Source organism: Thalassophryne amazonica, chromosome 2 (assembly GCF_902500255.1).
Source record: "Thalassophryne amazonica chromosome 2, fThaAma1.1, whole genome shotgun sequence".
Taxonomy (NCBI): Eukaryota; Metazoa; Chordata; class Actinopteri; order Batrachoidiformes; family Batrachoididae; genus Thalassophryne; species Thalassophryne amazonica.
The window spans coordinates 55,743,220-55,758,672 of record NC_047104.1 but is presented as its reverse complement, the minus strand read 5'-3'; the positions used below and the strand labels follow the sequence as shown (position 1 = coordinate 55,758,672).

Sequence of the window (15,453 nt, the reverse complement as noted above, 5' to 3'; positions counted from 1 at the left end):
TATGTTGTGTGCAAAATGTATATTGTAAAAACAAACAACAACAACAAAAGCCATGAGGCAAGAATTTGGAATTAATGGTGAAAATTTGAATAAAGAACTTAATTTTTTTTAAAAAGGAACACTGGATTAAATCAAACATACCGGTGGAAAAATTATGATAATTTGTTTTTTTTTTTGTTTTTTTTAAAAAGAGTGATTTCCATGACCCAGAGTTAAACTCTCCAGGCCTGGGTACCCTTCCAGAAAAGTGATCTCACCAAACCTGGGTACTTTCTGAAAAATGATATCATCTACAGCTGTTTTTATTGGTGTAAGATTTGCTATATTTAGATCAGACCTCCCTTTGTGATAGAGGAATTGCCCTTTTCACAGTATTTAAGGTGAAGGTAAACCAGTGTAAATTGAATCTGTTCCATTGTTCTTTGAAGACTCTGTGAATTTAACTTCCTTTGAAATAAAAACTGTTGCTTTGGGACTTTGATTTTCCTCTGACTTTTCTGGACATCTTTCAGGACATATTTTTTGAACAACTGAGCACAGCTAAAACACTTAGACTGTTGTCTGGTAATTAAGGATTCTGTCCAACGTCTCCATGACAGGGGGAGCAAACAAACAAACAAATAGCTATGAGCCAGTGGTGACTATGTGGTGTGAAATTCAACACAATTACTTTCTTGAATTAAATTTATATACAAACTAAATTAGAACATCTTGATGGGTACGTACAGTACATAGTTGTGCTGTTGGTGCATCCATCCATCATCGATCCATCCAGCCACCCATCCATCTAACCACTGATTATCCTTCCAGGGCTGTGACATCTGGGGTCTATATGGGAACAGTTGAGATCCAGATCATGCCTGTGGGCTATGGGACCATCTTGTAGACAAAAACTTAGGAATATCTTCTTTAATGGCAGCTGTAGCATCAGTGCAAACAATAACTCACCAATTACAGTCTACTTCATTGATCCTTGCTCTTGACCTCTTGGCTGTTTTCAGCCATAGGTCAGTGTGACCACTGGACTCAGTATGTGTTTGGTTGTCTTGCTGCAACATTTCTGACTCTGCATGCTTGACAACTCTTTGTTGTGCTTTTGTTTCACATTGTTTTTGTTAGTATTGCAAAGCTGATTGTCACCCCACTGAGTATGGTCTGTTGAAGGTTTTTCTCTCTCTCTCTCTCTCTCTCTCTCTCTCTCTCTCTCTCTCTCTCTCTCTATATATATATATATATATATATATGTCCCTACCATCATTGCCAATGACTTGTTCAGGGAGAGGGTTAGGTTTAAACCTTACTTGTGTGTAGCTACTTGGGGTTACTTCTGTTGTAAATTGGTGTTGTATAAATTAAAACTGAAACTCAATTGATATGACATAGCTACAGCTTAGAGCTTATAGAGAATCCTAGCTGGCAGGTGATGCATACCTACTACAGTGATTATATCCTTCCATCCAGATGGCTACTCCACGCAAGGCCAACAAATCATCCATTAGACTGGAAGAGGCTCCTTTATTGAAAATGAGGTCAATAGATAGTTTTAGCCTAGTTTGTGGCTCACCATGTTAGCCTGCTCCAGGTATTAGCAGCTCTCTTTAGTGCAGATGGGAGGTCTAATGCGGCAAGGGATCCAGTTGGAGGGGTAGGTGTTGGTAGGGTACTTAGGGGTGGTCTTTATCTGTTTAAAGCTTCTCTCTGATGAGATTACCTATTGAAGTTGGCTGCAAACCGCCCTGTTAATCAGGGTGCAGCAGCCAACACACTCCCACTGGCATCTAGCCATTGCTTCTTTTTTTTCCTTAGTGGGGTTTCATGAAGAAAAAAAAACAAAAACAAGATCTAGCCACCAAAGGGTTTTTCATTGGTTATCATCTGCCAGTACCAGTATCAAATGTAATATGAGCAGGCGTGGACATCAGCTAAACTGATTTGTCTTTGTCCATGTTTACCTCCTGTTTAATTTGTCTGTTGAATGACAAAACCCAACAGCTACACCCACACGTACCAGAGCCCAGAGGACACAGAGCATGGGGGTATTGGGGGGGGGTTGGCTTGATTGGATGAGCCCAACTTGCATCACTTTGCTAAATTGGCATTGAGACAGTGTTGCGCACGAGGGCCTGCTGTGTTTTCTTTCCTGATCACGTTGGAACGAGGGCCAGTGCAGCATGGACATCTGAATGAATCCTGCAGTCACTGCGTCTCCTCGCCCCTCCTCATTAACGTTCTCTACATACACCAATGAACTGAAAAAAAAAGAAAAATAGAGGCAGTGTACTATTTACGTATCTCCATCTTGGGAACTGATCCAATTAAGTAAGTGCCCATTTGCATCCATCAGACCAAACTGGGAGGAAAAGTAGGACGCTCATGCAAAAACACGTCGTGCGAAAAGGTCCACTTGTTGTGCAAGGTGGTTTGGAGAGGGTAAAGTGTCCCAGGTGAGTGTTGGGTAATGGTGGTGTTGTGCACTGCTTGTGTGTGTGTGTGTGTGTGTGTGTGTGTGTGTGTGTGTGTGTGTGTGTGTGTGTGTGTGTGTGTGTGTGTGTGTGTGTGTGTGTGTTTACATATGAGCTCAGGCATTATAGCGGTCATTAGGACAGATATCTGTGAGGTAATTTGGAGCAGATGTTGAGAAGAAAGGGATCATTTAAAAAGGGCAAATGCAAATAAACAGTCAGGCAGCTTGGTACCCTCCCTCCCCCTCCAAGGCTGAGAAGTCACCAAAAGAAAACATTTCATCAATCTTCATCAGAGCCATTAATATTGTAATATTAGCCACCTTTATCATAATGCATTACTACATTTTTTCATGTTTCAGCACAGACGACATCTATTCAACTGAATTTTTGAACAGCATGTACTGACACAAAGACACACGTTGCTCAGATGGAAAGGATCAACACCAGATTAATAGTGACACAATATAATACAGGTCACCAAGAAATAGACATCATTATGTGACAGTGAAGTAATGCACTCCCACCCCCCCCCCCCAAAAAAATAATACTAATATCTTGTGACACTAAGGTGATGCACTTCCCAAAAATAAATACATTTTTTTTTTCTTTCAGCTTACCCCATTGCTCAAGATCACAAAAGCAGATCTGGTAGACGTCTGCACAAGAATATGACTCGATTTTTATGCCAGATACCCTTCCTGACACATTTTGTAAGAAATCTCAAGCAGACCAGACTCTGTGGGGTGACCATCTGCTATGGCATAATATATATGAGGTCTGTGATGAAAAAAGTGTTCCTTTTTATTTTTTTCAAAAAATAAATGGATTTGATTCATATGTTTTTACGGCAGACAAGCTTGAACCCTCGTGCGCATGCGTGAGTTTTTTCAAGCGTGTCGGTGACGTCATTCGCCTGTGGGCAGGCCTTGAGTGAGGAGTGCTCCACCCCGCCCGTCTGAATCTCTTTGTCTGAATAGCCGCTGCGGACGGCGCGCGTTGCTTTATCAATATTTTTTCTGGACCTGTGAGGGATATCCGAGTGGACACTATTCAAGAAATTAAGCTTAATTAAGCTAAGTTTAACGGCTGATGAGAGATTATGGGGTGTTTCTGTCGCTGTAAGGACTTCCCACGGAGCGAGACGTCACGCAGCGCTTCCAGGCGCCATCGTCGGCCTATTTCGACCTGAAAACATTCTAATTTAAGGCTTAATTCACCCAGGACGTCATGAGAGAACAGAGAAGATTCAGAACAGGCTGGCATGAGGACTTTATGCGGACATTCTGTGTGCGCCGCGACAGGAAAAACACCCCCCGCGGTCGGGTCCGGCCCGACATGTGACTCTGCCCGCATGTTCTTTCATTACAAAATGTCCATTAACAATGGAATGTCCGAATAAACTCCTCATGCCGACTTCTTCTGAAAGTTCTCTGTTCTCTGACGACTTACTGGGTCAACAGAGCCTGAAATGTGGAAGTTTTCAACTTGAAACGGCGAGACGCTGCCGCCTCGAAGCGCAGATCGCCGTCAGGCGCCGTGGGCCGTCCTTACGGCGGCACTATCAGACCAAAATCTCTCATCAGCCGTTAAAATTTTTACCGAAAACCAGCTGAATTTATCGAATGGTGTCCACTCAGTTGTGCCTTACAGTTTTTGAAAAAGTTTTTATCAAACAAAGCAGCAGTCTCTGAGCCATTCCTAAACAATGAAAAACGACGAGAGGGTGGGCGACTCCTCACTCAGAGACTGCCCACAGGCGAATGACGTAACCGACAGGCGTGAAAAAACTCTTGCATGCCCACGAGGGTTCAAGCATGTCTGATGTAATCACACGTGATTCAAATCCATATGGTTTTTGAAAAAAATAATAAGGTCCGTTACTTTTATCACAGACCTCGTATATATACAACACAAGATAGCCAGAGCATGCTATAATGGAAATTTTTCAGCTAAGCAACCATATGTAGTTCAGTGTTCACACTGACAGGATAAAAGACAGCAGCTAGGTATAGATTAGAGCCCCATTGGAATAGACTGTTTTAGTAAATCAGTGACTGTAGTGATGCCTCATCCGTACATTGTGGCAAGAGATTTCCAAAGGTTCACCCCAGTCCAGATGTACCCCCAAGCAGTACATCTTGACCTTTGATGATTGGCCAAAGGTCAACATTGAAGTCATATTCAGAAAATACATTTTCCAGGATGTCTCCACAACCAACAGGTCTCGCTTCTGTCAATCAGTAAATCATGTATCATCAAATGGCAAGAAAATCATGAAATGGTGTCACAGTTGTGTGAGAAACACATTTTTCAGGATATCTGCAACCAATAAGGGCTACAGATGTCATCCAAAACTTGCATTGATCAACTAATCATTAGAGGTGGGTGGATCGATCCTAATATCAATACCAGCGCTGGTATTGATAATGAACGATCCTCGTGTTAAAAGATCGATACGCAAGCTATTTTTCTCTCCCGCACACACTGACTGCTGCGCACGCAGATTCATCAAAGTCTACTCTCTGTCTGTAAGAGCAGCGCTGCGCTCTGTCACACAACAAAAATTAAACAAAAATGTTGATTGTGATAATAAAGTATTTTGCCATCACGTACAATGTTTGGTGAAATTCTATCCTAGGTCTTTTGGATCCTTTGGATCTTTGAAGTTTAAATATAAAAAGTATCTGTATCAGTATCGGTATCGATATCGGCGATACTGTGCCTGTATTTACTTGGTATCGGATTAATACCAAAATTCCCAATATTGCCCACCTCTACTAATTATACATCATTATTGTTAAAAAAAATGATTTATTATCTGTGTATCCAGGGTATGCGTTGCCCCTCTGATATTTGTCATCGTGTCTGTTGCAAGTCTTTGTTAAAGCTTTAAACTTTGCAAGTGGCACCGATCAGGCAGTAGGCCTAGAGAAGAGTGGTGACTATGTTCACAATGCAGTAGATAATGCCAATAGTGTGCATCCTAATTTCTAAAACAAATCACTTTCCTGCATAGAACAAATGAAAAAGGTGGCATTTTGAATGCAACTACCCTCTTTATTGCAAAAATAGAAATTGTGCATAATAGAATATATACATCTTATATAATCAAACTAATGACATAGTTAATGCCAGTAATGGTAATCACTGAAATCATCAATGATGTCAATCAATCTACACCAACCAATGTGGTGTGCAGCTTGTTGCTACAAAATATATATGCTGTGTGCCACACACCCCTCTCTCATCAGATAGGGTTAACTCCATCTCTATCCAACAAGCAATGCGGATGTGTCACAAAGGCTGCATGTGTCCAGCTATGGAGTCCCGTGACAAACATCACAGAAGTCTCACACCAAATGGTTTCTTATAGCAGGAGAATTTCAAATGTACAGTTGTAGAATTGTAAAACTTTGAGATGTTTAACGTGAAAAGCAAAAATAATAATAAATTCTTCTTTTGAAATGGTATTCCTCTTTGTGTAAGTTTGTTGCAGAACATTCTTCACTCAGAAGTGATGATCTCACCTTATGTCCGTACTGGGGGAAGAATCAGGCGAGGACCCAGGCAGCACATGTACAGTCTCACAGGAAGGAGCAACCTGCTGGTGTCTCCACCTCCAGACCGGACGATCATGCTTACTGCTCCGTGGTGGTCCATACTTAACGGTGGGGTTGGCTTGCAGTTTCAGGCCTTCCTACGTACATATATGCATGTGAGTGTGTTTGAGTACGCCACCTCCTCCAGGGCAGGGCAGAAACCCTCCCAGTGTGAGCACCAATGAGCCCTTACATGGCCACTGAACACAGGCCCTTTGCAGTCACAGGGTCAGAAGCTCACGCCATACTGCTGTCAGAGCAGATTGGTCAATGAGCAACCCTTTTCATGGAGTCAAGGTGTTTTTGGAAGAAGCCCATGTGTGCATGTGTTAAACCAAACAACAAAAAAGCATTCACTTAGATTTATTAATGATTGATCACATATTAATTCTGTATTTCTGCATAGAAACATAGCGCTTTAACTCAACTGAACTCCTACCCCTGGCCTCTTCAGACTTCATAGATAATAACTCTGTTCAGGTAGTATTTTTTTTTTTTTCTTTTAATTTATGTTAAGGGAAGCTCACACACACACAAAAAAAATCTCATCTGAAAATCACGTGAAATCTCTCCCCAAGGAGCTCTAAAGGATAAAAAACAGAGAAACATTCAAGGATTTGCAGAAAAAAGCAGTAAATCACTTTCATCCACCTTATCTGTGTGGCTTTAGCGCATTCACGACCGTTTTACAAGGCCATTTAACATCAACACCGGAGGTGTCAAGGGCCTAAACTCATATTACCTTGACATGTTTTTATTATTTTTTTTTTTAAGTTTTTGAACTTGTGGGTGAATATGCATACAACTCAGATTTCTGAGCTTTGCTTCATATATTTTACAGGTTGTCACACAAATGCATGAAGACTTCATCTGAAATACTGTGCCCTCAACAATTCAACAGCCACAAAAGCATCTGATTCTTACTCACTTTTTTTATCCCTAAACTAGTTGAAAATGACTGAATCTGTGCAAATACAGAATAATATTATAAGAAACATTACAGCAATATACAAAATTATAAAATTTTTCTTAAGAAACTATTATATATTTAGTTACATTTTACAAACTGACCTCTTTTTTTAATCAGTCATTTTTTCTATTCATCTTATTTTATTCCAAACCTCTTTTGTATTGTGTTGCAGATCATAAGGCGTGCCAATAATCTCTGAAGGGCAACTACAGCTGGTGTTTATTTACACCTCTGAGCTGAATTTGACTCCAATATTTGCAGGGTGCATGCAGATTATCTGGTGGGTTGTATGTAAAGATCTTTGATGGTATTGATTTCATATGTCAACAGGTTTTAGTTTGTGGCCTCACATAAATGCTACTGTACGGTAACTTGCCTGCAGAGACAGATGGCTAATCTGGTGCTAAATCAGAATTTTTATTGGGTACATTTAACAAGGGAGAGATTGGTAAAACCGCCATCTGTGAAAAAAAAAGAAAACTATTTTAAAAAACTATTTCAAATTTAAATAGAAAATGTGTGTTTTCAAGAAAACAAAATGTGGTGATTTTGATGAGAATCATTATTTTACAAAAATCCTATCTTACTGTTTTCTTCTTAATAGGCCTACAGTTCCAAAGTGACAAAACAATTGGTGATTTATGGATTTTGTGTTTCTACAAACTATGATTTCATTGATAAAGGAATTAGAATTCTGCACTTCATTATTCATTATTCATTATTCTTGTGCCTCTTGCTGTTCATTAGTCTTACATTAGCACTATTTTCAGTCATGGTTCAAAGTCTCCCACGTGACACCAACGCAAAGGAATAAAATGTGCAAATAATTTTAGAATAAATATTCATAAATAAATCACGATCAGCCGCTGAGTGCAAGGTCATGATTATATTTAGTAATAAAATGAATTAAGCTGTTATTCTTGGGATGTCTGTAAAAAAAAAAAAATGCAGTATTTAAAATTAATCCCATTTCAATTTAGGGTTGAAAAAAGAAAATAGAACCTTCTACTTTCACGTGTTTTCAGGTCCATATTATAAGTAGAGTCTGGGTTTTTGTTAGCCTTTATTTTTGGTTTGGATAAACTTGTATAAAAATGATGAGAGGCCAGGAAGAAAGGTGGGGAAAAAGGTGGAATTCACTGAAAATCCAGAAACTCTCAGCAGCAACAAAGTAGGAGTGAAGAGTACAGAATTTATCCTCCTCTTTTCTTTTCTGCTTCTCCTCCTGTCGGATTATTTGCCCCATTTTCACACGTGGGAACGGCTTCACCCTGTTTAGTATTCTCACACTGTAGCAATGCCAAAAATGAGCCGACACGCCATTGAAGTGCAGCAAAAAAAGCACAAAACACCAAGGATAAAGTTGCACAAGATCTCCCCTGTAGGCTATATATATATATATATATATATATATATATATATATATATATATATATATATATATATATATATATATATATATATATATATATATCACACACGTAGTACCACTGAAAAGTTTGGACACACTTTCACACGGCACTAGTACTGCATATATTTTGACAATCGAATCTCAATAATAATAATAATAATAATAATAATAATAATGTGATGAAAGATTTTAGTACCAAATATATCTTGCAATTTTTGTTCTTGTGCGTTATTTGAAACGGAAAAACTCTAAATCTGCGCTTTTGCTTTAAAATAAGATAAATAACCATGAAATAATCCCCCCCCTCCCCTCTCTCTCGCTCTCTCAAAGCTACATTGCTTATTTGCAGTCACCTCCTCAAGATTAGATTCACCAAAGGTCGTTTTTACATCGAGAAAATGAACGAGAATTTACGGCGTTCGTTTTCCTTCCGCTCGTTTTGCGCCAGTTTAATATCTCCGCACTGCGCCAGTTTGCGCCTGTGTTCACGCTGTCCCTTCAGCTTCGCTTCTTAAATAAATTGTGAGAGCACAAGGCAATCAGAAAATCAAAGTGCAATACTCTTGGAAAACACTGCAACGAACTGTTCGATCCCTCGAGGATCAGCAAAAAAAAAAAAAAAAAAGGGGGGGGGGAACGTAATTATGCTATTTAGCCGCCTGATGTGTCGCAATCACTGCTCCCGCACACTCTGTCAGATTAAAATAGAGGTGCCGAGTAGAGGACATTAAGGCTGAAGGAATTATAGAAACCTCAGGGGACACTTCAAACTGCAGAAAACTATAGAGATTAATGAGAGCCACAAACAACAGCAAGCTGTCTCACTGCAACGGAGGTCAAGGACATGGAGCATAATAATAATAATAATAATAATAATAATAATAATAAACGTTTGAAATTCATGTTACTTAATTTTATAACAAAGAAAAATCATGTCAAAATATGAGGCCTGTAAATTTTCATTATATTAATAGCAATAATTGTAAGAATATTTTTATATCACCTGTTAACCAATTTAAAAGTTACATGAATTATGTTTGCAAAAATATATAAGGATGTGAAAATCAAATGAAGCCCACAAGTGCTCAAATTATGATAATAATAATAATAATTTCTTTAATACAATTTTAAAACTCTTTGAAAGCAGCTTTTATAAGCAATGAAAAGGGATGTAAAAATAAAGCAAGTGTTGTTGTTATAATAATAATAATAAGAAGAAGAAGAAGAAGAAGAAGAAGAAGAAGAATAATAATGTTTTGCAATAAAGTGTTCAAACTAATTTTAATAGTATTTTTAAATGGCATGCACTACTTTTATAACCAAGGAATATTTTTATAAAAATAAAAAGAGTCTAATAATAATAATCATCATCATCATCATCATCATCATAAGGAAGGCTTTTACAGTCAATATTTTATTTTTTTTTATCTTTACCTTCTAAAAATAACAATAACAAAAATGTAACAATCTCCTTTTGTCACACTTTTTGACTAATGCTGCTTTTTTCCTCTACTTTTCAATCCTTATATGAACTGTGCTCTTGGTGGGTTTAGGTTTTTGTTTTTTAAGGCCATCTGATGGGGAGCAGATTCATAAATGGCGCTCGTGGAATTAGGAGCAAGTGTGACACCTACCTGCAGGAGAAGGAAGAGTTCGAGACCAGCACACGCACGCATTTGTGAGTGCGTGCGTGCAGCACAGACATCGACCTCTCTCTCTCTCTCTCTCTCTCTCTGTCTCTCTCTCGTTCTAAACGCGGATGGTAACGTGTCATTAAAGAGACTGCATTAATGATATATAATGGGGCAGTGTGTTCTAAACGCGCGTTTTAACAGCTTTGCCACGCCTTGGAAAATAGTAATGAGGTCTAAATTTGGCATAAAATCGAGCTCATTAACGGGGTTCACCACCTGATTGCTGTGCGTAAAACACGACGGGTAATTGGGTTAAATGGCTGCGCATCGGTGTTGTCATGATATCAATATCCACTTTTTAAAGTGCGCAAGTAGAATAAAAAAAAGGCCTGTGCAGTACAACCTCAGATAAAAATGTGTTTTTGCAACAGCAGGAAAAAAAATGTTCATTTCATTGATTCCATATTTCAAAACTTTTTTTTTTTTTATAAGTGACTTGTTTGTATGTGATTTTGCTCCCGGAATGGAAGCAGCTGTCAAAATGCAAATCCAGTTTATATTTCCTGTAACTGGCACATGAACCCACAGCAGTTCCCCTCCCAAAAAAATAATTTCTGCACAAGTATTTTTTTTTCTTCCATAATTTACTTCAAAGATAGTGTGTTGTCCATTTTTAAATACAAAAACGCTACATTAAATATACATGTTAGTCTTTAATACAAATAGACTTGCGGCTGCAGCGATTAAGACCATATTTTTGTTACATTTTAGGATTCAGAAACTAAAATTTTGAAGATAAGCATTTAAAAATAAGTGTTCTCACATTTTCCTTTGTCATTTTTTTTTCTTTTTTTATGCAACCACAAAAATAAAATAAATAAAAGTCCGCGGCGGCTGAAAAAGAATCAAATGTTTGACATACCTTTCTTTAGTTCATAAGGAGAGTCTTTACACACATCTACCTGCGTTTGGCCTCTGACTTTCTGGCTTTCTCTGACCAAAGCCTCTGCTCTATTTAACACAGTCTGGTTTAATCCATTGAAATGTGCCGTGGAGCCTGTGGACACGGAGCCGTGGTTACTGTGGAGATGTCCAAAAGTGCCACCATAGTTCGTGTAGCCGGTGTAGAAAGGGGAGGTGTAGTACAGAGGCCTGGAGAGGACCGTGCTGTTCGGGAGCACGCACTGAGGGGATGAACGTGATGGAGACGCGCCGGTAACCATCACTGCGCTCTGGCCGAGCGCCTGTGGCGCATCGCTGCTGCCCTTACACCTGTCGGAGGAGGTGGCAATCTCCGCCAGAGACCACAGTTTGGGTTTAGGGGCCGAGGGGGGCGAGTGGATAACAGAGGTCACGTTGGTGGTGACGGCACCGGGCGCGTGGCTCAAATCTGACGGCTTGTCTTGTTGTTGCGCACCGGATGGGATCCCCCGGGGCACCACAGAGGGGGACGAAGTGGTCGGTTTGGTGGAATCCGGCAGCAACTCCGTAGTCCGCTCCTCTGGGTCTTTTAACTCCGAGTCGCTCAGAAGCGGGTCCGAGTCTTTGCCGCGGTTCTCCTCTTTAAATCTGTCACAGTCCCCTGGGTTCAGCAGCTTGTGATCTGAAAGCGCAAACAGGACAGCGTTCATAAAAATGAAAAATCGGCCATTTAGAAAAGAAAAATCAATAGAATTGCGCGCGTCTCCTTGAAAATATAATTAAAAAGTGGGTGTTAATAACAGCGTGGCTATATTTTAATAAAAAATATATTTTCTCATAATTAGCATATGATAGTTATGATAATAAGCTTTTTCATCCGGGATTGAAAAGCGGAATATTAATCATCACATGCAGGCAGTATTTATTGTTCGGCTCCACGGCGCAGCACACCAGCTGTATCCTTATTATGCACTTAAAGATAAATTGAGTGCTAAACACTTTGCGTCACCAGCAATTTCAGCTCCTGAGAAGTCAAACGAGGGGCGTTCAAGGTGATTATTATTTAAAGCAATTGTCCCATTATAAATAATATACCACCATTAACCAGCAATCAATTTTGCACCCTGAGTGGAAACGACTGCGATGAAAAATTGATGATTTTTTTTTTTTTTTTTTTGCACCACCGACCTGCTTCTGTGTCTGTGGAGTCTCCCTTGTCTGCGGGCTTATTCGGCTCGTCGTCGTCGTTTTTCTCCAAATCGATATTCTCGTCCTCCTCCTCGTCTTCGCTCCGGTTCCGCGGGGTCCACGTCATCTTGTTCTCCTTCTTTAGCCTCCTCCTGGCGTTGGCGAACCAGGTGGACACCTGCGTCAGGGTCATCTTGGTGATGATGGCCAACATGATCTTTTCGCCCTTGGTCGGGTAAGGGTTCTTGCGGTGCTCGTTCAGCCAGGCCTTCAGGGTGGCGGTGGCGTCCCGGGTTGCGTTTTTGCGGTACGCCGGGTCACCGTAAGGGTAGGTGCCCAACGGTGCAGCGTAAGGGTGGTACCCTATGGAGCCAGCCATACCCGTGGTGTGGTCATAGGGCGAACTCTGAAATTTAAGATGAAAATAAATAAATAAAAATGAGTGTGAAACTATTTATGCGCACACACACACACACACACACACACACACACACACACACACACACACACACACACACACACACACACACACACACACACACACACACACACACACACACTTGCACTCCACAGGATCAATTTTGGATTTTAATATCCAGCAGTTGAATTCAACCTATCTGCGATATTTTACAGTATTTCGTGTTTTATTACTATTATTATTTTGCTTGCTTTAATTGTCCAACTGTCATTTTCAGATTTGATTTGTTGACATCATGACAGGCCTGTGTGGATCAGTTTTCTCCACACTCGGCCTACTTGCCACTCAGACCGAATCGAGTTTAGAAAGAATGCGCAAAAGTAAATATAAATTTCCTTTTTTTTTTTTAAAAAAAGAGCTTTTACAAGTTGCAAAATCTAAAATGATCGACATCAGCGAGATAAAATTCGTTGCGCCACAGCCAGTTGAAGCTTCTTTTTTTTAATTCCCCAAAGTGATTTTTAATCACAATAAAATATATTAAAAACAAATCATATGAATCTGCTTTGTTTAACGGGTTCCCTGTAACATTCTGTCCACTCGCTCTCCCGTGACGCACACTTCCCTCGCCTTGGCTCTTCGTGGCCAAAGCGTTTTTCTCCTGAAACAAAACTGACAAACCACTTTTTTTTTTTCTTACTCACCACGTACGAGGTGAACGTGGCAGCCGCTGCCGCGTCCGCGCTGTACGGCAGATGGGAGTTGTAGCCCGGCGAGGCGCTGGTGAAGGCGGTAGATCCGGCATAGGGCGCAAAGGCTGATCCCGAAGAGGATCTCCCAAGTTCCTCGGTCCTGGGTCCCGATATGACGCTGGTGCTGTACGCAGGGCACGAATACAGCGCCAAAGAAGCGGACGGTTGGTACAAGTAGCCCTGGGGATACGCCATGCTGGAGTCCCGAGAGTCAAACCACTTAATTTGCGCACTTTTCTCCCCTTTTTGGATTTCTCACGCGCTGCTGTCAGAGCGCATAGAGCCTCGCGCCTGCGGAGCCGCCGTCTGTGCGTCCCGCTAAATGGCAACGGCAGAAGAGAGAGGGGACTTAGGAAAAAGCACGCTGAGGTGTTGGTCTTATTTTGAGCCACTGTCCGTCAGATGTTTTGCCTCAGTTTGATTTTTTTTTTCTTTTTTTCCTCCTGCCGCCCCGTCACTTGCCGCGTCGCTCACATGCCCGTGCTGAAGTTTTTATTTTTATTTTATTTTTTTTAGCCGTCGGACGGGGGCTTTGCTTGGGAAAATGTCCTGCCAAGATGCTAAGTTGGAAATTGAGGATCCTGACGCCTACTACGCTGCACACTACGCTCCTCCTCTCGGGGTGTAGTCACCGAAGGAAAAGCTGGGTAACCACAGTCCTGCCCAAATCCGTGCTCTCTCTCTCTCTCTCTCTCGCTCTCTCTCTCTCTCTCTCGCTCTCTCTCTCCGTCGCGTTAACTAAGAATCTTTCTATTCCTCCACCCCCCCCCTTTTTTTTTTAGAGTCGCTGCGGTAAGTCACAAGCGCGCACTGGCAGCCCCCTTTTGGATAGCGACACCATGCGAGTCTGTCAACTCCCAACTTTCTTTTTTCTCCACTCCCCCCCCCCCCCCCCCCCCAAAAAAAAAATAGGAAGCCGTCACTTTCACACTTGATCAATAACAAATCGGCTGCCAGGATCCGGGCTCGCAAGACACCAGGAGGGATTTGGAACAAGACGCTGATCCTATACTTTTCTTCGTGCGTATAAATAAGGCATGTTAAAGAAGAAAAAACAAACAAACAAAAAAGCAGCAAAATCCGCGCGAAAATCAGCACACCGGCGCTCAGCGAGTTAAAAAAAGAAATCCGCAATGGATGGAGTTTGATATGGATTATTGCGCACGTCGACGTTCTTGCGCCAGACGCGCTTTTACCTCGGTAAGATTTATAGCGAAATCTCAAGTAAAATGGCGCAAACAGGACTCCGGTGACTAATTCCAAACGAATACTTATTACAGGCTGTGTAAACATGCTCGTCCTCACAGACGTTTATATGTGTTAATTGTGCAAGGACCTGTGCTATTATTGCGCCACTTCTGTTATAGCAACAGCTAAATCTTTTTTTTTTTTTTTTTTTTTTGGTAACGTATCCTAGAATAAACCAGTCTGTTACGCATTCAAAGAAAGTCATAAACCCTGAAGCCAGAGCAGATTAATAACTACTGCAGCAAATCCACCAGGACCAGTGCGCATAATCTTATTTGATCACGTTTATGCTGAGATATTTAGTAGCATAGATTTATTTAATACGCAGTTACATGTGAATGACTAAATGCAGCACCATTTTTTTAACAAATTAATTATTCTCCAGTCATATTAATATAATTATTATTTATATGATTATTTTGTTTTAAAATGTTTTTTTCCTGCACCTTTCAGAAAACTAAAGCATTTTTAAAGCAAACAATTTACCTTATAAATGTGCGTGTTTATTTCCTCTAAAAGCTATTTTCATTTTGGTGACTGGCTTTCCAGTTCAAGTCTCAGATAAGCCGAAAGGGATCGCTGTAGGCGCTGCTAAAGACTGTGTGCACACACTGTCACGTGTTCTCTCTCTCTCTCTCTCTCTCTCTCTCTTAACGCTCTAAAAACCTCCCGAGAGTAAAGACTGATGACGCTGGTGCGGCGGGGAGCAGGAAAGAGAAAGAGAGAGAGAGAGAGAGAGAGAGAGTAAAAGGAAGAAGGATGGATATACAAAGCGACCCTACAGTGCGCAGCTTCATCTGATGACAGTGATCGGATGAGAGCTCTTTTCACAGCCGATTATAGAGTT

At 40.7% G+C, this 15,453-nt stretch overlaps 1 protein-coding gene across 1 annotated transcript; it reads right to left on the bottom strand.

Annotated features, from left to right (window-relative positions):
- Window positions 1-10,709: 10,709 nt before the first annotated feature.
- On the bottom strand, window positions 10,710-14,047 carry irx5a (iroquois homeobox 5a). Its single transcript, XM_034186298.1, has 3 exons — window positions 13,311-14,047; window positions 12,189-12,594; window positions 10,710-11,682 (listed from the first exon to the last, which is right to left on the bottom strand). Exons 1-3 carry the CDS (start codon window positions 13,551-13,553, stop codon window positions 10,985-10,987), a joined length of 1,347 nt encoding a protein of 448 aa, XP_034042189.1. The 5' UTR covers window positions 13,554-14,047; the 3' UTR covers window positions 10,710-10,984.
- Between the last annotated feature and the right edge of the window lie 1,406 nt (window positions 14,048-15,453).

Bases quoted from the DNA above. Each gene is read 5' to 3' on its own strand.
- irx5a (XM_034186298.1), bottom strand. From the start codon at position 13,553: ATGGCGTATCCCCAGGGCTACTTGTACCAACCGTCCGCTTCTTTGGCG. The intron at 12,595-13,310 runs GTGAGTAAGAAA...CTTAAATTTCAG, and splicing joins CCACGTTCACCTCGTACGTG to AGTTCGCCCTATGACCACAC. The intron at 11,683-12,188 runs GTCGGTGGTGCA...TTGCGCTTTCAG, and splicing joins CTCCACAGACACAGAAGCAG to ATCACAAGCTGCTGAACCCA.